This window comes from Rhinocladiella mackenziei, assembly GCF_000835555.1.
Source record: "Rhinocladiella mackenziei CBS 650.93 unplaced genomic scaffold supercont1.1, whole genome shotgun sequence".
NCBI classification, from domain to species: Eukaryota; Fungi; Ascomycota; class Eurotiomycetes; order Chaetothyriales; family Herpotrichiellaceae; genus Rhinocladiella; species Rhinocladiella mackenziei.
In genome coordinates, this window is record NW_013550604.1 from 3,672,990 (window position 1) to 3,698,852 (window position 25,863).

Consider the following 25,863-nt stretch of genomic DNA (forward strand, 5'->3'; position numbering starts at 1 on the left):
TAGCAGTTCATTGGCCGCGTCTTTTCCTCAAGAAACTTTGGGACAGACAAGTGGTCGGGAATTCCCGCCGCGGATACAGACAAACATTTTTTTGGTCTGTTCCTGAATCTTCCGATAGGCCGGTGGCATTTAAAATTTGAATTGATTGCTATTAGACTGACTTTATGCAGATTTCAACGCTCAATTTCAAACGCAAGGGGCGTCTTTTTCTATTGTCGCCGAGAAAACCGGGTATCTCTATGAAAAGCGCGCAGAACAAAATGTCACATTGAAACGGACCAACGACGACAATACTGATCAAGCAGTGCCTTCAATGGTCTTGACAGCATTGCCAATCATGAAGTCCTTGCTCTTAATCATTTTGACCATGAAACTAGGGATTTTCCAACCAAAAACGGCACCAACACCTTGTTGCGAACCGATTGGGACGAATTGCATGTCACTGGTGATTTTCTTGTAGATTTTCTTGGTGCGAGGGCCCGGAGCTGAAGTATTGTCAGTAAAGCTTAAGATGACGCCCAGGGGGGAGGAGATGTGTACCCTGTCCTTGGAGATCCAATTTCATGCTCTCCAAGAGTGCTGGCAGCGCAAACTTGACATCGATGATAGCGCCGTCAGAATAGCTGGCCACTGTTCCGATGCAGTAGACACCAATGACACCATTAACGCTCAAGCGAAGAGTGTGGGGGTCCGTCTTGACCTTTTGCTTATCATCCAGCCATTCTGGGGGGACAAATTCACTGTTGGGCTTGTCACCGGTGGCCTCGATGTAGATGTCAACGGTCTTGGTTTCGCCATTGCTCAATTTCAAGACCTCCTTGCCATTGGCCGAGGTATGCTCGACAACGCGAACATTGTCGTTGATGACCTTGACTCCCATCCGCTCAAGTCGGGATTGAGCATCGGCGCCAACCTTCTTGTTGTGAAGTCTGGACAAGAGATGGGTGGTTCCAGACAAGAGTGTGATCTCCTTCTTCTTTCCGCAGACTTCACCAAATTCACCAGCTGTCTCGACACCCGCCGCACCTCCACCGGCAATGAGGACGGAATCTGCGCCTGGAAATCTCTTGTGAACGTCGCCAATGGCGGCTTTCAGAGGCTCGGCACCATCTGACACGGTCCATAACTGGGTTGCGAAACTCGTACCCGAAGCAACGACCAGTGAGTCGTAATGGACGGAAGCAGAGGTGCTCGTGTGAACGGTCTTGCCGGAGGGATCGATCGAGGTAACGGAGGCCTTGATGAATTCGTATTGTTCAGGCTTGTAGTCTTTGAATCCAGGAGCGATGGGAAGGAGAGCCTTTTCGAGGGGGAGGGATTGAGGGTTCGCAATCACTCTCGGCGCACCGATCTTCCAAAAGAACTCGTCATGGGGGGCGATCTGGACGATTTTGTAGGACTGTTTGCCGTCCAATTGAGGGATGACAGTCTTCAAAAGCCCGTGAGCAGCACCAAGGCCGCCGAAAGAGGCACCGATGATGACGATTTGGTGAGTAGACATTGTGCAAGTCGAAAAGGCTGGAGGGAGGGTTATGATCTGGGTTGAGGCTGTCAGCGTGAAGATAAATTGGGGGAAAAAAAAAATGTTTGAACCACGGACTACGGTTCAGGTGGGGAGACGCAGATTCAAGGTGTTCTGGCGCCGCAGGGGCCTGAATGGAAACTTCGTAGATGTAAGACAAGACATTCAATCCTCATTTGGCAGAGGGGAGGCGGCCGGGGGAGATTATATGTTTTTGGCCGTCCTGCGCTGTGGATGCAAGTCAGCCTACAGGCGTCTTCTATGGTATCCATGTCTTTCATGCGCTGACGAATTCCTACAATGAGCCTCCGGAATACTGGCCTCAGATGTTGCAATTTCGGGGAGGAGATGTGGCCGAAGTTGATGGCCGCAGGGTTACGCTGATTGGAAGAAAGTCCGCACTCTAGCTGGGAAGAAGACTAATGCACTGATCCGAGGGCACGTGAAACTTGCAGAGAGCCCCCACAGCCAAGTGACTCTCTCGGGCGAAAAGCGTCGACACGCATTATTGACTTTTCTTCCGAATTCAGGGTCAGGCGCCTTTCTCGGTCGAGAAGTCGTGTTTTCGACTGGGGCACACTCTAGTCCCTTTTTGCCAAAACTTGGCTGACGATGGCTGGCCGCTGCCGATTGCGGATATTTTGGGTGTCCGCATCGAATCAAACCCCCCGGCCCAGAAAATCCTCTATTGAATCACGCCATCCAGCGGGTAGGCAGACCCAACCACCTCGAACTAACACGATCAAACCAGCAAAACAGATCTTGGATATCTTCCGGTCCCTGTCGCCATTTTCCTCGTAAAACTGTCTCTCCCAAGGATGTGAAAGAGAGAACAAGTGACACGGCAGCTGCAGCGGCAGACTATGCCGAATAGATGATACGGACTTTGTCATAGGAATTGTGGCCTGCATCTCGGATCACTCCCGTGATCACTCGAACGATGATCTTTACACTATCATATTGTCAGGGGTGGCGTCCTTCGAATGAATCGTCGTCATCATATGAACTGTTCATGGCACCGTGACGCCACAGAGCACCACTTCAGCAACTGACAGTCGGATTGCCACAACACAGAAGAAGCACTTACTCAGAGAGATGGATTGGCCCATACATCAACGAAAGATTCCGATGAAAGGCACAAGGAGGAAACCTGCTTCAAATCCATCATCCGAAGCCACCTGATGTTGGGCCAGACCAACCAGCAAACTGGAGAGTGGCACTGGACCAACCGGCTATCACTGAATCCGTGTCGAACCTCTGCTCTGTCGGTTCCGTGGTATGCCCTCTACTCTTTCGCCTCAAAAGAGCCAGAAGTTCGAAAACGACTTGAGAGAAACAGGACGTAAATTGTACTCAACTGTTAAATAGATCGATTGCAATGCTATGCAATAGTCATGGTAGAACTAATAAGAACAAAATACAGTGTGATCGCTCCGTGGAGCATCAATCAAATCAAATGCAAATGCAAGGGCAGATGCCTGGGTATCTAATGCAATGTTTCCCTCTCACACGCCTCCTCTCTCGCAATGCAAACAAGTTCGGGTAGGTAAGATGACATTGTACCGAGTTATCTTTCGAAAAGCAGCCTCCTTCTCAATGGTGTATTGTATCATGTTGCGGATGAGGTCAGGTATGTCTGTGCATTTAAGGATGAGGGAACCAAGAGATGTTCTTTCTCCATCCGTGAAGCAGTTTATCCTTCTTTGAAGTCGAAGTTTGTTCGGCAGCTGCAGCCGGAGTATCTTCATTTTCCGACTCAGCACTCTGTCTCGGCGACTGTTCGGCTGGAGCAGGCATGGCTCTCGTAGCTTGAGCTTCTGGGATAGTAGGTGCGGCGACAGAGTTCTTTCTCGACTCAAGGCCCTCAGCGACCTCATTGTGGCGGCGGGTGGATTTGCTTTCGCGTCGACCGTCGCGGGTCAGGTGTTTGCGATAGAATTCCGAGTGTTTGATGAGCCAGGGTTCGAGCCAGGATTCGGCGGCGTAGGGGTTGGTTTTGGATGCGCCAGCGGGTTGGTCCATGGCCATACCGTTGAATCCTTCTGCCATTTTGATAGTATTTGGTTATAATGCGTTGTTGAAGTTGAGGTGTGCTTTGTTTAAGGTGTCAGATTGGAAGGTGAGGACGAGATGCTGTGATTTCAGACGTGACCGGTTAGGTCTCAATATGGAGGTGGGTTTTGTGAGGAACACAAATGCTCTGAATGCTAGAGACATAAGATGGCCAAACACGATGGCCTGATCATATACTTATGCTTCTCTCACGCCGGTGCCGGTCGCTGACACCCATCAGACGCGAACCCGAGCTCAGGATCCAGAAACGCCACACACCGAACACTGCGATGACGTCGATGCCCCTCCCGTTTCTCGGTATAGCTGAGTCATATGGCTCATCACACACTAGGCCAAAAATCGCACTCAGTGATCCGAGGTCCCGGGGTGTCAGGATCTGGGGACTCCAAAAGCGCCGAGAAGCCAGTCAGAGCAGCTTGGATATGTATGCAGGGTATTTGGATTGGCAAGGCTGCGGCTGGCAGAGTTGGTGTTGATTGGGTGTTGAAGCCCAGCGGAAGTGCTCGGAAGAAGGCGGGGGCCTGGAAGGAGTACGGATGCTGAGCCTCACCGACCGAAAGACGGAAGACTCCCTGGCATCTTATGTGATGGGGGATGAAAAATCCCGCATTTCGGGTGATCGTATACATAGTTGAGAGGGATTGTGCTTAACTAACCTCTGTCAACCTCTTCTTGCGAGAGTATGGAGAGAGAGACAATCACACCACTTTTCGTGTTGAGGTAGGCATCGAGGAATCACAGAAATGGATTGACCATAGTTTACAGCAACCCGAGGCTGCTGTTGATGATGGTGGCCATCATTTATCGAAGCTCAGTCAACCTGCCAAGGGGCAAAAATTGGGTGCAAGGCTGGGGAAGGAAATAGCTGACATCATTCCTGGAGACAACCACGCTTTACCTTTTTGAGACTCTGCGGATTTTCTTTCTCACGGAAAACATTTTCGATTCTTCAAATTTCACCATCCAAACCGACGTGATTTTATTGGTGGCTCTGTTGGCCAGTCACGTGACTGGTTGCCTTCGCAACGTCACGTGAGGCTGTTTGGCTTGGCAACTTGCGCCCTTCTTTTCGTCTTGCTCTCTCTTAGATAGAACAACAACAACACATTCCTTCTCTAGACTCCACAGTCTATCAGGCTCGATATACATCATTCTATTATGATGACTATTTTATGTACTTTCATATGTCCTTCTCCATAAACATCCCTCTTCCCCTTACCGTACTAGATCTGGGCAACCGCAGATGCCAGAAAATGGCCCTGTTCTCGAGGGAGATCAACCTCTGTCGAGAACACCGGGCCTGGTCCTTGTCATGAATACTCCGAAAGGTAGGTAGGTCGCATCTACGAGAAAATTAAAGAATGACATGATACCAAGAGCGCGATATTCTTTTTTCCCCTTTAACATGAAACTCAGCCTTTGCGCAACGATATTGCCAATCTGACCTGACCCCAACAAACAAGCCGCAATTTAACGTTTCTAGGCAGAGGAGTCTTTGCAATACAAAACATCCCCACCGGAACAGTCGTAGAGGTCAGCCCGGTCCTGATCTTCAGCGAGGATGAAGTCGCCAAACATACTCAACATACTTGTCTGCAGCACTACACCTAGTAAGTCCATAACCGTATTGTTGTTATGCTCATACTCTCGCCCTCGTGGCCGTCAAAGTTGTCTGCCTCCCCGTCAGTCTGCTTCCGCACTCACCAACCCTTTACTGCATTCACAGCTATTGGCCCGCCGATTCCGGACGAACCATGACCCAAGCACTCGCTCTGGGTTTGGGATCGATGTTCAATCACTCAATCCGGGCGCAAAATGTGGGATGGAAACGAAACACCGAGACCGACGTTATCGTATATACGGCCATACGAGATATTAAAGCGGGAGAGGAGCTATGCATCTCGTATGGAAGTGTGAGGTTGTGGTTTGAGGATGTCGACGGCAAAGAGGACTCGGAACTGACGACAAGTGACGAGAATGACACCGGCGGAGAGACCTTGGCTGAGTTAGAGTTGAGTGGCTTGGACAGGATGGATCTCTGAACGTCTTGAATGAACGAGCTTGTTTTCTTCTTGAAAAGATTAAGAGGTTTATTGTGTCATGACTCTTTTGATTTTGAGAGATTAAATGGCCTAAGTACCTTTAAACCGATGACGGTGAGCTCGGGGCCCTGTGCCTTTCGAATATCCTTGACCACGTGCTCATGAACCACGGGATGAGCCTTGATGTTTCTTCCCACCGCTCACTCGGAACCCACCCGTCAATTGGCATCTCCAAAAGTATCGACTATATGGACTCGATTCTGTAGGCGTTTTCGAGGCTTTCAAGTTGTTTGCGGTGTTGGTGTTTCGCGTCTCCCCTTCCGAGGGAAATGTATACGAACAAGGCTCTGAAAGTCCTCATGTCGAGTAGTCAGACGAGTTGTCAGCGTAGTGAAAAGAAGGTTCCAGACTCGTCGACGGCCAATTGATGATGGCAGTGACAATTGTCGGATCGTATTTATCCAAGAAAATGTTCCGTGCGCGTGAATCGGGATGGAGGAGAGCAGGGAACGAATTGCCCCGGATTCGACTGTCCTCAATGAGCTGGGCGAAAACGCCACAGGTCTATTTCAAGGAGTTGAGTACGTTTGGACGATGTTCCGTGATATAGCCGGTGCGATTTTGGATCCGCATGAGAGAAAGGAGGAATTCGAGAAGAACCCGCGTCCACAAAGCAAGTGCAGTATGTAGGTAAGTCGTACCCTTGGTCCCTTTTTAGCAATCCAGAAACAGCCTCAGCGAGATTGGACACACGTGGACCTCGCTTTAATTCTCTTGAATCATATCTACTTTCTCCGACATTGCAATGACAGTAGCGAGGGCCGTAGTGTGGACCGATGCAAAAGTCTCGAATCCAAAAAGCATTTGACTAGCCTCATCTTCGCCGTGATGAGTTTGGTCGCCCCGGCCGCCGCGGAAGATAGTTTGAATGGAGCGGGCTTCACATTGCTGCTTGTTCTTTCGGAGCCGACGCCGAGTCGTATACGCCTAGAGCTCAAGAACTTGAAGACTCGGCACTTTTGAAAATGAGTGGACGCCTAAGCGATATCATACTCTGCTGCGGCTTCCAATCCAAAACTGAGGGTGTAGGATGCATGCCGTTGAAAGACCAACGGAGCTGCTATCGTACTTAGCGATAAATATAGTGCGCTTTTAACCGGAATTTCTGTCACCTCATTTGCCAGCGATCTCCACTAACTATCGATCTTGCCGCTTTAATACTAGCATGTACTATGTACTCACTACATAGATAACAACGCTGGTGACGCCTCGCTCCAATGAGTTCACTCTGCTGTCAAAGCGCAACTAGTTGTCTAACTTCACAGAGCCCATCTCACTACTTGTTTGCCTCCAGCGGCAGCATCTCCCAGAGAATGAATGTATTCGAGTATCAGTACCGAAACTGGGAGCAATGTGCTCGGCTACTACAAAGCCAACGCCCGCATGCACGGCAAATCGGTCAATAAAGAATTCCAGAATTTGAAAGGTTTGAAAATGCCGCGAATAAATTCTTCCCCTCCGCTGTCGAACTCAGCCGTATCATTCCTTCGAGGACTTTGGACTCACAGATCTCAATCCGTCTCGGTATTGGGCACCATGACCTGGTGACGAAGATGCTCGATGTCGTGGTCCAAGTCAATACAGCCGTGGATAACAAGGACAAGGAAGTTCGGCCGACTGATGGATGAGTTGAAAGGACAGGCCAAAGAAAATATGAAACAATTTGGCAGAGACTTCATTCAGTGCTACAAATTGGTCACTGGCATGACAGAAGTGTCGCGTTGGAGTAGTCTGTGAGGAACCGCCGATAACTCCCAACAAGAATATCAAAGATAGTGGAATTCTTTTCTTTTTCTCCTTTTTTTTTTTTTTTTTTAATAATCCGAGCTTCGTCAGGACCGGACGATTGAATCTCAATTGGTCCCTCCTGTTCCATATCAGTATAACTATTGATCTGCGCTGGTTTCCAAGAGATTGTTACAGCGCAAGGTCCAAAAGAATTTCCCTCGGAGTACTCAAAAACAGATCAAGGTACGTGAAAGGTATATTGAATTGAAGAATATTCATGTACTACCAATACTCCGAACGATGCCGGATTGGTTTTCCCCCTTCTCCTCAATCATATCATGCCCTGTATGAGTGCGGACATCGAGAGATGGAGAGTAATGGGCATCAAGAGACATCGATGCCAGATCCACATTCATGACCGGCCCATTCCTGATGTCCTCCCGGCTAGTGCATAACCACGGCAACGTGGTCATCCATATATTTGTTGATGTTGCCTAAGAAGATACTGGCCAAGATACTGATTACACCAAAAGCAATGCTGGTCAAATACACATATTTATAACTTTCGGCATAGGCAATTTGACCAGCAAGCACCACCATCTCGTAAGCAGTCTCATTGCCAGCGATACCAGGAATGGTTTTGAGAGCTGGAAGCAAGCTGGCGGCAGTATATTCGATGGCCTCCGTGATGTAAGTGACGTTGGTAATGCCCAGTTCGGTAGCCATGACACCCCCAATGTATTTCGTGGAATTTGGGACGAATTTGTTGACAAACACGTTGTAGTAGACGGTATAGCCGATGCAACCGCCGATGACACGAATGGATAGGGTGAGTGCGGCGACTGTAGCAATAATATCGTCGGGACAGATAATGGTGGTCATAATGGAGGCAGGGACAACAATTCCGCCAATTCCGAGGCCCGCGAGGACAAGAAGACCCCACAACGTAGAGAGATTATATCGGTCGGCAACGGCGAGAGCACCGCATCCCGCCGTCATAAGAACCGAGGAAAGGATCATCAGCTCACGATTATGACCGCGGAAGACCGATAGAAGCCATAGGACGACACACGCGCCGGTGAGAATGCTGAAACCGATTGGAATACCTCGAATACCAACGTCGACCGGATCGTGGCCGTAAACGTTGAAAGCTTGAGTAGGCCAGAACATGATGACGGAGAAGAAATTGGCGCCAGAGATGGCGGTGATGATCAAGGTCAGAGTGAGAATTCTGGCTTCCTTCTTCATTCGTGATGGGAACATAGGGAATTGGGCGAATTTGATTTCCCAGAGAGGGAATAAGATGAAGAGGAGAATGGCGCCGATAATCAGAGGGGCCAACACGTGAGCCGAACGCCACGGATATTGGTAACCGCCCCATTGCAAACCGGCCAAGAAGACAATCATGCCCGAGATGGACAGGAAACCACCCATAAAGTCAATCTCGGCAATGATTTCCTTCTTGCTCAGGCCGCGGGAATTAGGCCGTGGCGGAGGGAAGTAGAAGAAGACGGTCCCGACAAACCCAACGCAGGCCCACAGTCCACAGAGAAGTGTGCAGTATCGCCATCCAGCGTGGTTGGCAATCAATTGAGCCCATAGGACCGATGGGCAGAAGGGAATGATGGTGAAGACAAGGATGGAGACGTATTTTCCTCGCTTGCGGGTTGGAGCGAGTTCGGCAGTGACAGCCAAGGATGTCAACTCGCAAATACCGGCGCCCACTCCCGAGAACGTCATACCGACTGGCCCAAGGTTAGTTGGGGAAACCGAAGGACGGCGTAAAAAGGGGCGTACCAATAAAGACGTTCATGCTGTGCGCTGTGCCACAGATGATCATGGCAATGATGAGCAGGGTAGAGCCTCCCAAAGCGACCCATCGTCTACCAATGAGATCGGAAATGGAACCAACAAACGGGCAGATGGCGGCCAGGGCGACCAGGTAGGCCAGGACGAACCAAACCCAGCGATCAACACCACCAATGTCGCCGTAAATGTAGGGCGGTATACCTCCGAGGATATAAACGGGAATTTGGGAGCCAGTCCACAAAAACGCCATAGCGACCAAGCTCAAAGCTCTTGTGACAGTCATCTTATAACGGACAGAGGTCAATATGCCAGAGTCCTGTCTCAAAGGCGAAGTAAACACTCACAGGAGGCTCATGGTCATGATCTTCGTCGTCGCCATATGTCCGCAGACCATCTTTCTCATAATAACCAGGATGACCGGGAATTCTTTCATTGGTATGGATTTGTTCGACATGGGCAGAGACTTCCTTGTCGACGACGGGGGAGGGAGGAGTGTCACTGGCACTGGCACTATCCTCTTGCGCTGTCATGATGGGCAACAGAATGATGTAGCAGGAACGATGTAGCGGAAGCAATGTCGCGGAAACAATGTCCAAGGTATGTAGAATGATCGATGACCGGAAAGGTCAATAACGAGTATGGAACAGAAGTAGATTGATCAGAAGAAAAAGACGAAAGAGGTCGGCCCGAACGAGGGAGAGAAGAGGGATTGATGTATTCCTCGGGTAGTACGAGGAGAAGCCAAGTGTGAAGACAAGGTTTATTTAATTCACTTCTGTAGCAGAACCATTGTGGATATTTGAACTCGACTTAACTCTCGATAGGGATTGACGTTGTGGACGACGGCTGAGGCGGGACCCAATGCTGGGGGACCGGGTATGAAGCGAACATTGGAGGAAGCTGGTCATGGCGTCCGGTAAACGTAACTAGTGGGTGAAGAGACCGGAGGAGAAACAGGAGGGGGAGGACCGGCTGGTCGAGATGGTGGAGATGGGACAAGTTGGGCCGGACACATGCCGGACGCAGGCAATGAAGGTCGAGACACACTGATTGGAAGAGAAACAAGACTAGAATGGACCAGTATTTGCCACGTTGTGGAATGGAGATCGAGAGAAAGAGAGTATTGGGGAAGACACGGTTAAGGTACCAACCGTCATGAGAAGGAAACTATTGGGAAAGAAATCAAAATGCAGGATGAGTGATGACAATGGTCGAACTACTAAGCAGCGTCCAGATTTCATCCGCCAGCCATGGTTGGCTCGGCCAGCCCGTTACCTGCTGGATATCATCGAACTATAGGGAATTGCAGGGATGACGAACAAGGCGCTTTGCTGATAAGAGGTCAACCATTTGATAATCCCCAGCCTTTCTCTTCCCGTACTCGCATGATAAATACAGCACCTATCTCCCAGGTTTTGATACCGAAGCAAAGTCCAAGCATAGGCTAACCCCAAGTCAGATGGAGGCTAATGAGATAAGCAAGCAATGGGGGGAGACTTTGTACATGACCCCAAACAAAGAAACCAAAAACTTCTCCAAATGGGTGGGTTGATTGGACGACTGACTACTGGCTGCGCAACGACAATCTACTGTATGTCCTGACTCGGTCTCTCCGATCACCATCTGAAGCACCGAGATTGACTCTTCGCTGGGCTAAATCCTCCGGCCTCCTCTTCTCCAGAATTTGGACGCCAAAATGATCCACTTCCCCGCAGTTCCAGTCCCGCCAGCTCGCTAAATGGCCGCTGTCCACCTCCACCAGAAAAGCAAAAAGGGTTAGATGGTTCGCGGTAGCTGAAATCAACCTTGACCACCCGAAAACTTTCCAAGATAGCCGCCAACTTGCCGAGGCATCTGTGGTTCTCTTTGGGAGTACCGTGTCGCAGTACAGACCGCTGCTACACGTTATCGAGGATACAATGCTGGGAATAGGTAGGCCTAGCGCAGGAGAATATCTACTAGCGGAAAAGAAGAGGAACACTTAACTTGAAGCAGATATCAAGATTCATGGATCTCTGGGTAAAACAGTAGAGCCCAAATATGATCTTCAGAATTCCCCAGATCCCCCTTCGGCGGGTCTCGCCAGTAGCAATATCCAGAGCATGTTGATGCTTGACACTTGACAAACTCTTGCCTCTCTCAACTCGTTCCATCTTTCGCCAAGTCTTACGGGCAACGGCCATTGCCAAATGTGGGGATAAGCCCGGTCCTCCTAGAGAACATCCTCCAGTTTCTGGCATGTTGCTCGTTCGCCTCGAAGAGTCACACTTGCCAATTGCCCACCTGGTCCCTCGGTATTCTTCATGCGTATCGACAATTAACCGAGACCGCCTTTGATTATCCAATCCTATTCCAGGCCACCCATTCCGTTCGGATGGTTCAACAGCTTGCTGCCCCGTGAACCCCCACGAAATCAAGTCTCACGGCGCTCCGTCCCTCATCGCCTGATCCAGAAGCACCATCCACGTGTCGACATGGTCAAGTCAGTCCCTTGCACATCCAGCAACTCTCCCCCCTAATCTCAACGAAAGTTTTCCGCGGTCGACCCAGTCCTAACCTTGTCCCTCCCAGTTCGAGTCATTGGCGCCCTTGATTGACTTGCGTATCGGTATCTCATTCACCGCGGAAAGAATTGCACGTGTCGGTGAAGACCAAATTTGTCACACATCAGGTGCAACATGTTGTCGGCACTCGGGAAAAGGCGACTAGATTTCATGAAGACGATTAAATCGACAAGATTCGCGGCTGGCGATGCTCTGACACCTTTTGGTATCCTTTGCTGAATATCTCTTCCGACTCTTCTGCTTAGAATTGGACGTGTTTCAAGGTCCAACTTGAAGGTGGTTGCCGGGTGTATGTCGTGCTTTCATGGGTCTTCTTTGCGCCCCCAAGGGTGATCTGACTGAATGGTGGTGTTCGCATCAATTTCAGCAAGCCTAGCTTCGTCCACATGGGGTTGTACCATTTGAACCTGGATAGTTGCAACCGCATGTATGCTGCCCTCTGCATCGGATGAATGAAGATCGATGATATGCTGCTCTATCTTTTCTTGTTCGTCAAATTGAACCATGACTTGGGGTGGGGCTTCGACGTTCAGGACCAATGGCAGAACCCGCCCCAGTTGAACTTCTGGTTCAGAGGGATCCGATACGAACTCGGCCGGAGGAACGAAAACTCCATAAATGTCACCCGGTCGCATTGGCTTCTTGAAGTCGATGGAAGTTATGGACGCCCGTCGATTCCCATGGTCCTGATAGAAGTTGTGCAAATGTTGGTCGACCCCTTCTTGGACGAGAGTGGCGACGATTCCACCGTGGATCTATGCCAAAAGAGTCAGCCCTACCAAACTTGAATGCGAACAATTTCGGTGATCCTTGTGAGACTTACCACATCAGGCCAGCCTTCCATACCAAAGCCCAGGAAAAACACCAACATTGTGCACTTCTGCGAAGGATGTTTGAAAGTCTTCATTGTGATTCCCTGTGTTCCAGCAAGCTTCTGTGACACGAAATTTAACCCTTTCCCTGGGCCATTGACGCGACCAGCGTAAAAGTTCTCTTCGATCCAATTTGCTCCACGAAGTGACTCCACTAGAGGATGACTCTCTAACGTATCCGAAATCTCGTCTAACAATTCTTGATCTTCAATAGATCCCGGTTCGAAGGGTGGTTGCATGTATTCCCAGGTTATCAAGGCTGTTCCAGCTGTGAAGCCAATAGTTCCCGAGAGAGCTACCCAAAAGACCGATCGAAAGGCGCGCGTAAGAAGAGAGGGGCCCGAAGGTACACTTGAAGTGTGAGGAATGTTCACATGCTGGTAGGGAAGAGGCTCGGGAATCGGCATCTGGCCGGGGGTTTGAAAGTATTCCTTGTGAGGGCCATATTGGTCGTGCTGCCGGCGACCGTACCCGGGCGGATGTCTGGTGATGCGACGAGCTTGACGCCACAGCAAAGGTCGAAGTGCGCGCATTGAGTACCCGCGATCTTTCCTTTGTAGAGAAGGATCAGGAAGTCTGACGAGACGGACGGTTAAACTAGGACGGGTACTTGTTGCATTATACTTTGAGAAGCGCAGCCTGGGACTCGGTATTTTATTAGCCTTGGCGGCTCCGGCGGGCGGCTCAACCTGAAGACCGCCTCGCTCGAATAATGCTCCATTTCATGGACCCATACTCTCGTCCAACTTTCTTGACTCAACGGCCATCAATAAAAGTTACTAGGAGAGGACCAAGATCGCAGCGAGTCGTTGTCCCATTTTTATCTATACATCCCAAAGACGCTTTACATACAGTCGGCTCCTGCCCGCAGGATGTCACCAGAAAGATTCACCATGTCTGGTTCTCCTCATCGCTCTCAGTGTCCAAAGGAAGTATTGACCGTCACCTTTGCCATATGCTTATTCTCTCGCTGCCACTGCTTGGAGTACCTGACTCCGAATCCTTTCCTGAAGACTTCTCGAACGGCTTCGAGGGGCATGCCTTTGCATTCGGGGTAGCAGAAGACAATAAAGACCCAACCGAAGAAGCAGATACCGCAATAGAATCCGAAGGCGCCGCTAGGCGTCATGCCCTTCATCATGGAAAGGAAGGTAGAGGCGATGATGATGTTGGTGGACCAGCAGGTGACGGTGTTCTGGACAGTCAGCTTTTTTTCCCGAACAAGACGGCACAAGGAATCAAACGTTACCAGCATAGTTCCGACAGCTCGAACTTCGAGAGGAATGAGCTCGGTGCCGATCCAAGCAATAGTGGCCACACCGGAGGAAAAGCATGCGACATAGCAGATGATGGTAACCAAAACCACAATACCCGGCCAGCCCACGTTGTTCGACTCCAAAACCAAGTCCTTGTTGATGGGGATCCAATGGAATACAATAGCAGCGACTAGCATGCAGGTGAACATCCCGAAGACTGTAACGGCGAGGATGATTCGACGGCCAAATTTGTCCACGAGGACCAGATTCACAATCGAAAAGACAAAGTTCGTTCCGGAGACGGTAATCGCCACGGCGGTGGCATTGGTAAAGCCGACAATCGAGAATAAAGTAGCCGCGTAATACATCAAAGTGTTGAACCCCCCCAGTTGAGATATGGCCATGATCACGCATGCTGTCAACACTGCCCGTCCGGTCGAGGGCGTGGTGAAAATTCGGCTGAAAGTGATCCAGAGGGAATCGTCGGACATGGCTTCAGTGGCCACGTGGATGGACATTTCGATCGATTCGATCTTGGCTTGACGCTGCTCACTCGTGGACGTAGGATAGATACGGCACAACACGGCTCCTGCGGCATCATGCTTTCCGTGAGCGACCAGCTGTCTTGGAGATTCAGGGCAGAGCAACAGGAGGCCCGCCAGAAGGATGGGTGGAGCAGCTCCGATACCGACGGTTGCTCGCCACCCTTCTCCGGGTACGTGCTCGAAGGCGGCACCAAGCGCGCTGGCGACAAATTGCCCAAAGGTGACGCTCATATTGTTGAAGGCAATCATTCGTCCACGATATTTGGCCGGTGCCAGTTCACCGACTGCCTGTATTTTAGTATGCGGCTCTCATGTCTCCTGTTCCAAGGATACATACTGTACAAAGGGACAATCATGGCCGCTGAACCGACACCCAGACCGACCACGAACCGGCCAACGGCAAATTGCCCCACGTGATACGCGCATGTTTGGAGGACGGTGCCGGTCACGAAAAGGAGACAAGCTCCCCAGATGGGCCAGCGGCGACCATAGCGATCGGCAGAGAGACCGGCAAACACAGCGCCGACCAGAGCTCCTCCGCTTGTCAACGAGGTGACAAGTTCTTGTTCGCTTGAGCTCAATTTGTGGCCGAGGGATGTTCCAATTGTAACGAGCACCGAAGAGATATATCCAGTGTCGTATCCTGTATGTCGATCAATTGAAAGCCAACTTCCACATCTCTCGGTGGGAGAACATACCGAAAAGGAAACCACCAATGGAAACAGTAATGGAGATCAACCAGGCCGCCTTGGATGCCGCCGTGGCCTCGATGCCGCTGAGTTCGGTGACCTTTTCTGATGTGCTCTTTCTGCTCTCCACAATGGTCTCGACCTGCTCCTCGTTGTAGGAGTCGAGAGCCTTGGACGTCTTTTCGAAAGACATTGTGGCGAATTAGTATAAATTGTCGCAGGTTGGTGGGGGGAGGTGATGAGCAAGGCCAGTACGACGAAGGTGTTGTCGAGATGTTCAATTAAGCTGATGAAGAGGAGGCCACGTTGGTGGGAACTCGAGTTCATCTTATACTCGGTTTTGCCGTCTCGAGGCCTCGAGCCTTCGCTGCTTTGCTTTAGTCACCCTGATGATACGCCATATTGTTGACGGAACTCGAGAGGGAGCTGTGGCGGAGATTCATTTCCCCACGGGGTTGTCCCGAAAGCCCGAAGGCGTAAATATGCCCCAGTTGGAGTGCTCCGCACAAGCATTCGGAGAAAGACTGCTCTTTTAAGGACAGACCAAGGAATGTTCTCGTTCGGCATATCAGTCGATCAACCTGGGGGAGCGGCCATAGGCCGGTGCTAATGAAGACATTTTCGGCTCTCGGTTATGTGGTGTCTCGTGTGCAGGTTGGGATCAGACAACTGTGGCAGAATTCACAACGGCATTTACCGCTTTCACGGCCCTTGACCGGGATTTCATTGCTTTTATCAAGATGGAGGAGGAGAACAATGACGACAATGACGACGACGAAGCCATCGTCGACATTAAAAAAAGAAAAAAAAAGTGTACAGGGAAAGTGAAGAGAGTGGAACTAGATTTGATAGGACAGGGGAAGGTCGTCGTGAAGTGAAACAGTATCGGACGACCTTGGCAGTCTTTGACAAAGTCTTGCACATTGATTCAGTTGTAAAAGCTATCATATATCCAAATCCTATAGTAGGAAACTTTGTGCCATGTTGAATTCAGGCTGAGACTCCCTTTCTTCTCCATACCTTCACGGGCATCTCGCCTAACAACCAGTTCATCGTCTCAAGTCGTTGAATCTCCCACTGCGGATGAGGGAGAGCAAACTCGTATCGACGAAGTACGGAGGCCAGGACCACTGTCTGCTCCAAGTATGAAATATTTCGGCCTATACATCCGCGGGCACCGGCGGAGAATGCAAGGAAGTATGGTTGAAGATTCTTACCTTCCTCCCCCAGCCATCTCTCAGGGATGTATTTGTCAGCCTGGGGGAAGATAGACTCGTTTCTGTGGGCCACCAGAGCAGACATCCCGACCGAGACGCCTCCAGGGATATAATCATCCAAGATGCTGAGCCCTTCGGGGGGTGTTTCACGCGGTAGTGCGTGAGGAGTGGGAGGGAAAAGCCGAAGGGATTCGTCCAAACATGCTCTGAGATAGGGCAGATGCTTCACTCGGTCATAAGGCACCACGGCTTGTTCTTCTTCGCCGTCTAATGCAGCATCGAGCTCCTCGACCAGCCTTTTCATGGCCTCGGGATTCTTCAACAGTTGATATAGCACATTGCACATGGCAATTGCCGTTGTGGCGCTGCCAGCATTCATCATGATGCTCACTTCCGCCACAATTTCACCCCATTCGAGATTGTTGGGGTTTCCATTCTTGTCTTCCATGAGTGCTTGGAAAATATCATCGAGCTTCTCTCCAGCGCGATATCGTTCGAGTCGACGATGGGCCAGCTCAAGAGGAATGCCTTCCCACTGTGCGGCGAATTTGCCCATTCTGCCGTAGAAGGGTATAATGTTTGAGATTTTGTTGATGAAAGGGTACCATTGGTAAGGCCAGACCAGGAGGGATTGCTTGCGGGCATTCTGGTACAAGCAGTCGCGGAAGTGGCATTCATATTTCGTGCCATCCGTCTTCCGAGCGGTGATCTTGTCGTGGCCATTGTCGAGGAATCCCAGTCTTTCCGACAGGCCAATGTCGGCAATGGCGTCCAAAGTAAAGAAATTGGTCCAGACTCTATAATCCACATTCAAATCCGCCGGAGCAGGAATCCGTCGGTCACTTGCTAGTGGAGCTGTGCAACACTTGTCGAGGTGTGCGATCAATCTTGCCGTCTTATCGGCAACTTTATGCTCCCAACCTTCTAGATTCTTCAGAGCATATGCTGATGAGAGGACCTTGCGTTTTCTTGCATGGTCTGGCTTGTCGATGACATCGGCAAGGTGGAAGTGTGACCCGGAGGTCAGGACATACGAAGCGTCTTTGCTGCACTTGGTGTTGTGTCCGTAGATGTCTTTGATAGCTCGAGGGTCTGAGTACGATAGAGTGTTGGGTCCCGTACGGATGACAGGATGTTTCTTGTGAAGCTGGACAAGGTGCATTGATCGGGCCCCCCCATGAGCAAGTATCATGAATGGAATGGAAGTGATTCCAGACAGGGGTGTCATATTCGGGAATTTTCGAAGTCCTGAGCAAGTCAGTCAGCTAACCAATTCCAATCCAGTCAACCCCCAGTGGCATATCGCACCTTTGGCATCTCTGAAGTACACAATGATGGGATATACCACAAAATATAAAATGCAGCAAGTCCCCAAGAGGACTGCATGAGGGGCAGTTGAGATTGCAAGCATCTTTGTCGGAGGAGCTCTACACCAAAGCCTATGTATGATGTTGACTGGTATTCCGTATTGGAATTTCTGTGTTTTTCAGAATGAAAGCGAGTCGAACTGCCTGGAAGGAAAGAAGTTGTGCTTCCCTTTCTGGGGTCTTGAGGATCTCATCAACTCTTCAAATAAAGGACCACCGTCCATCCATAATCTCTTCCCCGCCATCACATGCTGTTCCCCGTACGGAATGCTTGATCTGCTTGTGCAAAACTAGAAAATACTTTCAAAGGCAAACCTATTCTACAATGAGGAGGGGAGAAAAAAAGTATCCTGCGCGGCGTTCTGGAGGTATTCTAGACACCCTCGCAAAGGTAATCTTTTTCCGAGATCATGGCCGAACGAGTGGAGCAGAATTCTCGGCCAATGTCGTCGATTTCCTATTTGGATATATTGAATTCCGAAAGGCAGTTTTACTCCGGTTGCTTTCAAATTTCTCCGTCAAACCGGGGTCTTCATAAAGCAACATAATGGACTCTCGACTTGATCCGGAATGGCTATGCCTAATATCGAGCCTGTCCACAATTACATCCCTCCCGTGACTTGGTATTCGACAGTCGACCTTTGTTTCGCAATGGATTCTGAGATATTGGACATCTCTATATTCCCACCAGTTCTGCGGCACGTTTCCCAATTCCTCCAGCCTACTTCTCCTGCCGACTTTGTCGCATTAATCCTAGCTGCTATCGCAGGGGTAATCTATCTCTTGCGAGGTACCGTGTGGGATAAACCTGACCCGTACTATTACCTCTACTTTGAACGGCCCCAGCAGCAGATCGGGATCGGAAACTCTAGAAGGCAATCTCAGCGCAACATTGCTAAAAAGCTTTCAGAAACTGGCAAAAGGGCTGTGGTCTTCTGGGGATCTCAGTCTGGCACGGCAGAGCGGTTCGCCAACCAGCTGGCGAAAGAATGTCAACTGCGATTTGGTCTCAGTACTTTCGCTGCCGATCTCTCAGATTATGATCCTGATTCTATCGCTGAGCTGTCCCAAACTCGTCTAGCAATATTCATCCTCTCGACATATGGCGAAGGGGATCCGAGCGACAATGCCAGCGGCTTCTGGAACTGGATCAATAATGACATCCAGGGATCGTTGTCGAATCTTCAATATGTCGCATTTGGGCTGGGAAACAGCAATTACATGTACTACAACCGCGTCGTCGACGTTGTGGTTCAATCGCTGAACAGGCATGGCGCCCACAATCTCCTTCGAGTCGGCAAGGCAGACGATGCACAAAGTTCTACCGAGGAGGACTTCCTCGCCTGGAAGGACGATCTCTTCAACATGTTTCGGACGCATCTGGCGCTTGAAGAAAAAATGGTCGAGTATCAACCTACGCTCGCTATCACCGAAGATGATTCCCTGGAACCCATCGATCTCCATCACGGAGAGGCTTCTCATTCTCGAGACAACCCCAAAGCCGCTGCAGCGTGTTCGCCCGTGCGAGCACTGCCCATCAAGAATCCAAAAGAGCTGTTCAGCGTGTCCCAGCGGAATTGTGTCCATTTGGAGATTGACCTCTCAGAACATCCAGACATCCACTACAAGACTGGTGATCACATGGCCGTCTGGCCAATAAATCCAGACAATGAAGTGGACTTACTTCTGACTGCCCTTCAATTGCGAGATCGTCAGGACATACCAGTATCTGTCAAAGCTGTCGACCCATCATCGGCTAAGATTCAAATTCCATCCCCCACTACCGTTCGAGCTCTCTTCCACCACTACCTCGAGATTTGTGCACCGGTCTCTCGAACCACAATTCAAGGTCTGGCGCCATTTGCTCCGACCCCTGGGTCCAAGTCGCTCGTTCTCAAACTCGGTCGAGACAGAGACTTTTACTCATCCTTTCTCACCAAGAACCACTTAACGCTGGGCCGCCTTCTCAACCTTGCCAGTCCCCATGAACGATGGGTCAATCTGCCACTTTCGTATGTGATCGAGACTTTACCTCTGATTCAACCACGCTACTATTCGATTTCCTCAAGCAGCGTCCTCTGGCCTCGAAGGGCCACCATCACAGCTCTCGTGGCTGCAGATTGTCTCCCAGACAATCAAGAACAGAAAATCAACGGCGTCACATCAAACTATCTTCTCGCTCTTTCTCGATCACAGTCACAATCACCGATAACGACTACCTCCAAGCTTCAAATCCAGCAGCATTCGTCTGAAGTCCCATCCTACGACCTCTCGGGCCCCGCGAAGCTTCTCCAGGGAACCAAACTCTTCGCACACATCCGCAAAAGCAAATTTAAACTTCCCATCCAGAGCAGCTGCCCAATCATCATGGTCGCAGCTGGGACGGGACTGGCACCTTTCCGAGCATTCATCACCGAACGCGCGAAACTCCATGCAATTGGAAAACCCATCGGCGACATGTTGCTATTCTTCGGTTGCCGCCGGCCCGACGAGGACTTCATCTACCGTGACGAGCTGGAGCAAATACAAGCTTCCGTCGGTGAAGGCTCTTTCAAGATCATCACGGCATTTTCGAGGGCCGAGGCCCGAAAGAAAGTCTATGTGCAGCAGCGAGTAAAAGAGTATGGGAAGGAGGTGGTGAGTTTAGTCGAGGATCAAGGTGCGAGTGTCTATATTTGTGGCCGGGCATCGATGGCCAGAGAGGTTGGATATAGTGTTGGTGAGACCCTCCAACACCTCAGGGGTTGGAGCGACTCTGAGGTCAAAAATTGGAGCGAGGGGCTCAAAAGGAAGGGGAAGTGGCGTGAAGACGTGTGGGAATGAAGTTCTTCCTTCCGGAGTTGGAGCCGGAACAGGTGCTGGCGAAGGCATCAAATTGAAGTTCCAAGCGCCACAGGAAAATAAGTAGAGATCTGAGTGAGGAATTTAAATATGTCAAAATCGGAAAATCCCCGAAAGAGAATTATTTAGATCTGCCCCCAGCCCCAGTGCTCCTTTAGATCGCGGATAATGTGGGATGTTTGCCATCCCATCCGTGCGTTCATCTTCATAAGAAAGTCGACTGCGGCATCTTGTTCTTCTTGGTTGTTTAGATACATTCCGCCTGCGGATGATCAGCAAACTGCTCTCGGTAGCAACAGCAACAACAACATAAGGCTTGTGGCTTGACTTCAAAACAATGAATATGCCAAGCTAGACAGGACTTACAAGCAGCGAGGATGTGGGAGGCTTGGAACATGGCCGTAGCGACCTGTTCATTACTGGCTGCTAGGCCGATGACCATTCTCAGGTTTTCTCGGACGATATCCTGGATGGAAAAAAGAACAAAAGTTTGGTGTTATTTATTTGGACGATAACGTCTGGCGACCAGTCCACTGAATGAACACGCGGCTTAAGTGAGAAACATACCTCTGATGTTCGCCTGAACCGAATCGAGTCAAAACCCAACCTGGATAAACGAGGGTCATAGACGGCCAGCACAATCTTGGCCAGGTAGTAATGCTGCAATCCGACAACTTGGCGGGAGGAAGCTTTGTGTCAGAACATTGGTAGACAGATTCCAAGAGACACGGGGACGCGGACGCGGACTGTCATCTGTGATTCATGTAACAAACATACCTTGCGCAGGATTACACACAAATAGCTCCGGCCAAGGCATAGTCTTTCGTTCCGGGGACGGCATACTGATACTAGGACTAGCAGTGGCAACAGTCTCCATGAACAAGGGCGTGAAATGCCATGGCTTCGTGGAGGCCCAGGTTGTGACTTCGGCGTCCAATTCAGTCCATTGTTCCAGAGATAGCTGCTCAGAGTCGTCCTCGGGGCGGAAGATGTACGTGAGGATTCTGGCAAATATGAAGATGATTCTGTTGGCCCATGACTCGTCATCCGAAGTCTGGAACACGTGAGAGTGACGGTAGTTGGTGAGGTTGATGGTCAGTGGGTGCTGGGAGGTGAGGGAGATGTAGATGTGTTGTCTCAATGATACCCAGCTCGCGGATTCCCTGAGCCCACCGTCCGCGGCAAAGGAAGCTATCGAGTTGAGTAGTCGCGTGGTGCCGAACAAGTGACATCTCTCGTCGTTGTCTAATTCATGATTATTTAGTCAGCATCCTCGACTCGCCACGTAGCCTCGCTCCCGGCTGGCTGGCCGGCCGAACATACCAGACATTTCTTCGTGAGTTCGTAACAGTATTATGGCAGCCAGGAGGTTTTCGTCGAAATGTCCCATCGGGTCTTCAAGAGCGGCAATGAGAATCCGCAGACATTCGCTCACATATTGCGGTGACTCGTTGTCCTCGGTGCCGGCCAGAAGGCTCATCTGACGGGACGATACCGCGAAAATCGCATACTTGATGACGGGATAGTGTGCTGCTCGTTTAGGAATCTCTTTGCCAAAGTGACACTGTTTGTCACACGAGTCGAACTGGAGCGGAGTTTAGCCATGATTCCTCACTGCAAAAACTAGGACAAGGCTCCGCACCTGAAGCGACAAATGGACAATGTAGTGATGCAAGAGTCTCGCCTCGTGCAAACTTTTGAACGGCCACGCGGGATTCAATCCATAATTCGGAGAAGCGGTGTTCGACGAAGCGTGGTGGAGGACGGGTGATGACGGATGGGCCGAGAAGGGCTGGCCCGCAGATTGCGCCGGTGAAAAGTCCGCAGAAACACAAGCGGATGCCGAAACATGAGGATCGAGACTGTTTTGCTGGAGACTCGAATGTATGGGAGTGTTCTGAAATACTACTTGATGTGGTGAAGCCCAGTCTTGAGTAGATGAGGGAGTTGGATTGTGATCAACCTCGAAGTTTGGGTGATTGTTCGAGGTGAAGCTAGAGATTTCCGCGGTGGAAGATTGTCGTATCCCACTCTCAATGTCAGAATCTGGATCTGGATCTTGGGAGCTATCGTCTTCGTGATCGGGAGCAATAAAGCGAACTACTTGTTGCTTTAACATGAATCATGCCATCCTTGAAGATCAATACCCTACCCTCTGGCGGAAAATCAACCCAGACCTGGCGAGGAGTATACCTCAAGTCATGTTTGATTTTTCGTCCGTCAGCGGTCTTTAGCCGAACGGACTTGACAGGTCGAAAGTGCAGCGGCGTGTCAAGGAGACACTCTCGTTCCGCCTTGGAGCATTTCTCACACCTTTGAGAGCCTGGGAGTCTGACACCTCCGTGGCGTAAGAAGGCGACAGCAAGGCTTCAGAACACTGGACTTACATTTCACATGACGGTCACGACAAGGCTGGCTGAGGAGAAGAGTCCGTCAGTATACTCATTCAATAGAGCGTTTCTTGACTAACCATCCAGTTCGCGCACGCATGAGCCGATGACAATATCAGTAGGGGGTGGCGACAATGAAGAGGGTTGAAATGCGTTGAAGGAAAAATAGAAAATAGGAAATAAAGCCCGAGGATAGAAAGAGTTATTTGAAGCCGGGCGGGGATAGAGACTCCCCGGCCACCTTCTCGTCCGCTCAGGAGATAGGCGATGGGCCTTCCTCTCTTCCCCGCTTCTTTGCCAATTTTCGGGCTAGATAATGACATGTGGGGAAGACGGATTAGGAAGAAGAGCCCCGAGGGGTAGCTAATGCCGTCCCCTCATCATGTCGCACCAGCAGCCTCCTCCGCACCAGGTTTTCGCCTTGCTAAGAAAGATATCAAAGGCCAGACGAGAGGTATCCCCAGTATGCCGAAGACAGTTTTGTGCGGATGAAATTCCAAGGCTGGATCACGTGAGAGTATTCTATTATAGACCACTTTTTCTTAGATATCCTTCACAAATGACAAATAGTGGTACAGCTACGTCTGGGGAAAAGTCGCCTAACACAACATTGGCGCGGCAGAAACGAAGCTGAGTCGATGACCGGAAACTGTGCAACACTTCCTTGTGGAGTGGACAGTGGAACGCAGACAATACCTTCAACAGCAACGGCAAGATGGTTGTGATGTATCCCACCGCCTTGAAGGATGGTTCAATGAGACTTGATGGGCCAAAGGAGATAGATATCTGCCCCAGGAGAGGAAGTTGCTTCACCACCTGATTGATGGCTCGATTGGGGAAAATGGCCTTGGCAGTTATCGTATGGAATCAACGGCCGGGCAGGGAATGAACCGACTGAACAACGAGGGGAAGTGCGTAGCGAATGTAGCTAGTCGCCCATGGGCTTTAGCCCCCACAGTGTGTATGAATTCAGTAAGTAGTCAGTCCGCAAATGAATTGGCAGAACTCCACAAGGCTTAGGTCACATGTTCGCTCCAATGTTGTTGTACTAATAACAACTGTTCAGCTCCCCACCAAAATGCCTACAGAGCATTCGTGCAAACCTCCGCGGGTAATCACAGCTTAAGAGTAGCACCAACCCCAGGACCACTTTGCAAGGGCGTTTGAGTGAGTTGCAGGCTAAAAGAACGTACATCTGCAAAGAAACCAGTCTATACAGCCCACCTGCTACATGGCGGTTTCCGATATTTCTGGGATCGACAGTGGCAATCCCCCTGGCTTAGTACGGACCAATCGGCTGCCCCCAAAGTTTGTACACAGACCAGCGTACCCAAACGAAATCGGCTTCTCATTACTTGTCAGTTAGCGTGAGTGCTCTCACTGGCTAGAATTCGTCTACAGCAGCAAGTACGTCTAAAGTTAGAGTATACCGCTTTGCGTTGGTAGTCATGGCCATTTCTATGGATAAGGCTTCTTTCTTCCGAAGCGCAGTGATGAAGTAATGGTTGACTTGATATCCGGGATCCGGACCAAGATTCCATGGTCTCCGGTTCCCCGGGGAGACACGATGTGGTCTAACCGAGATTAGGTACAGTAAATTGATCGCGGAAGCGGAACCTCTTGATGCTAAGGGGCGGTGGCGCATTGTCTGCACATAACAAAATTGATTCCCAAGTCCTGGTGTAGTGCTTAGTGGCGGGCACCGTCGGAGATCGGGTCGCTGTCTGATATGAATCTTTTTTTGAGACTTTGACTTTTCTGGTCAAGATATGTTTCCAATAAATCGTCAAAGTGTGATGTATCAACCATGCAACTTGCCGACGAATCCACATCGCAGTCCAGTGTGGAAACTTCGTAACCGCCATAGCATATGCAAGTATCAACTTCAATCCAAGTTGGGTACTCGGATGCGGGTGTGAACCGGTGAGTCAGCCCATGGTAGAGGTGCTAGCTCTCTTCTGGGGTGACTTGATTTGGGTCTTTCCGTTCAGCTTGGTACTGGATAGGGGAAGGTTTTTGTTGGCCTTTCACCACATGTTACCGCGCTCACACCTTTCGGGACGGACGCTTCGTTGTCATGAACGAGAAAATCGAGTCGACTTGTGGCAAGATCGTAAATTTGATTTGCATCAGCCATGAGTTAGTGTACGTGATTTATAGAAAATTGGAGCCAATCTGATGCAACCGTCCACCGGGGAACCCTTATGTCCAACTGCAAGTGGCACTTATTCAATGTAAAAGGTACCTTAATCTAATGATGTCTAGCCCCCTGACACACTAAAATCCTCGTTATTTCCCTCCAAATTTCGCATGTTTTCATCCATGAACTGAAGGACGGCGGATTTTGTTGTTTCGTGACTTATTTGAGCTGTTCCCCCTCGAATCTTTCTTCTTCTAGCACTCATTACCATTGCGTAACCTTAGGAGAACCAATCTGTCTACGGAGTTCATTGGGGTGAAGCTTAGCAACATTTGGACAGAGACGCGGACAGAGACGCGGTACAGTCACGACATGGTCAGTATTGGAAGCAGAGAACGAGCATTTAATCTTCCGTACAAGGCTCCGGATTGAGGAGCCTATCAGAGAATTTGCCCATTGAAACTGTTCCCCAGCTCCGGAGTATGTCCGTTCTGAACTTCTCTCTGGAAGAGGCGGGCAAAGCTTGAGGGTAACTCGTGATTTACAAGCCCTTTTTTCACGCCTTATAACTGCTCATCCCCTGGTTCCGGAGTTCCGAAACGCTATCGTTCTACCGATATCAACAATCGCTGACATGTGGCCCATTACAGCCTCCGACGAGAAGAAAGACGTCCATCGTATTCATCTGGTCCTGCGTATGGCTGTCTGGAATTCATGGTGTTGGATGTCTTGAGCTGACGGAATGTGT

The 25,863-nt window shown here is 50.1% G+C and overlaps 9 protein-coding genes across 9 annotated transcripts; 2 read left to right on the top strand and 7 right to left on the bottom strand.

Moving 5' to 3' along the window:
• Positions 1-297: 297 nt before the first annotated feature.
• Positions 298-1,501, bottom strand: Z518_01302 (uncharacterized protein; the record flags this gene model as incomplete). The annotated part of the gene is made up of 2 exons (XM_013421903.1): positions 298-485; positions 541-1,501. 2 exons carry the CDS (start codon positions 1,499-1,501, stop codon positions 298-300), a joined length of 1,149 nt encoding a protein of 382 aa, XP_013277357.1.
• A 1,665-nt stretch (positions 1,502-3,166) lies between these two features.
• On the bottom strand, positions 3,167-3,571 carry Z518_01303 (uncharacterized protein; the record flags this gene model as incomplete). The annotated part of the gene is made up of 1 exon (XM_013421904.1): positions 3,167-3,571. One exon carries the CDS (start codon positions 3,569-3,571, stop codon positions 3,167-3,169), a length of 405 nt encoding a protein of 134 aa, XP_013277358.1.
• A 1,267-nt stretch (positions 3,572-4,838) lies between these two features.
• Z518_01304 (uncharacterized protein) lies at positions 4,839-5,637 on the top strand (the record flags this gene model as incomplete). Its single annotated transcript, XM_013421905.1, has 3 exons — positions 4,839-4,923; positions 5,079-5,205; positions 5,322-5,637. 3 exons carry the CDS (start codon positions 4,839-4,841, stop codon positions 5,635-5,637), a joined length of 528 nt encoding a protein of 175 aa, XP_013277359.1.
• A 2,232-nt stretch (positions 5,638-7,869) lies between these two features.
• Positions 7,870-9,764, bottom strand: Z518_01305 (uncharacterized protein; the record flags this gene model as incomplete). The annotated part of the gene is made up of 3 exons (XM_013421906.1): positions 7,870-9,170; positions 9,223-9,517; positions 9,579-9,764. The coding sequence occupies 3 exons, from the start codon at positions 9,762-9,764 to the stop codon at positions 7,870-7,872; spliced, it is 1,782 nt and encodes a 593-aa protein (XP_013277360.1).
• Positions 9,765-12,100: 2,336 nt separating this feature from the next.
• Z518_01306 (uncharacterized protein) lies at positions 12,101-13,203 on the bottom strand (the record flags this gene model as incomplete). The annotated part of the gene is made up of 2 exons (XM_013421907.1): positions 12,101-12,553; positions 12,622-13,203. The coding sequence occupies 2 exons, from the start codon at positions 13,201-13,203 to the stop codon at positions 12,101-12,103; spliced, it is 1,035 nt and encodes a 344-aa protein (XP_013277361.1).
• A 383-nt stretch (positions 13,204-13,586) lies between these two features.
• Z518_01307 (uncharacterized protein) lies at positions 13,587-15,353 on the bottom strand (the record flags this gene model as incomplete). Its single annotated transcript, XM_013421908.1, has 4 exons — positions 13,587-13,865; positions 13,920-14,755; positions 14,809-15,114; positions 15,170-15,353. 4 exons carry the CDS (start codon positions 15,351-15,353, stop codon positions 13,587-13,589), a joined length of 1,605 nt encoding a protein of 534 aa, XP_013277362.1.
• Positions 15,354-16,150: 797 nt separating this feature from the next.
• Positions 16,151-17,788, bottom strand: Z518_01308 (uncharacterized protein; the record flags this gene model as incomplete). Its single annotated transcript, XM_013421909.1, has 2 exons — positions 16,151-17,625; positions 17,686-17,788. 2 exons carry the CDS (start codon positions 17,786-17,788, stop codon positions 16,151-16,153), a joined length of 1,578 nt encoding a protein of 525 aa, XP_013277363.1.
• Positions 17,789-18,395: 607 nt separating this feature from the next.
• Positions 18,396-20,567, top strand: Z518_01309 (uncharacterized protein; the record flags this gene model as incomplete). The annotated part of the gene is made up of 1 exon (XM_013421910.1): positions 18,396-20,567. One exon carries the CDS (start codon positions 18,396-18,398, stop codon positions 20,565-20,567), a length of 2,172 nt encoding a protein of 723 aa, XP_013277364.1.
• A 143-nt stretch (positions 20,568-20,710) lies between these two features.
• Z518_01310 (uncharacterized protein) lies at positions 20,711-22,704 on the bottom strand (the record flags this gene model as incomplete). The annotated part of the gene is made up of 6 exons (XM_013421911.1): positions 20,711-20,847; positions 20,952-21,051; positions 21,153-21,259; positions 21,363-21,830; positions 21,909-22,170; positions 22,228-22,704. 6 exons carry the CDS (start codon positions 22,702-22,704, stop codon positions 20,711-20,713), a joined length of 1,551 nt encoding a protein of 516 aa, XP_013277365.1.
• Between the last annotated feature and the right edge of the window lie 3,159 nt (positions 22,705-25,863).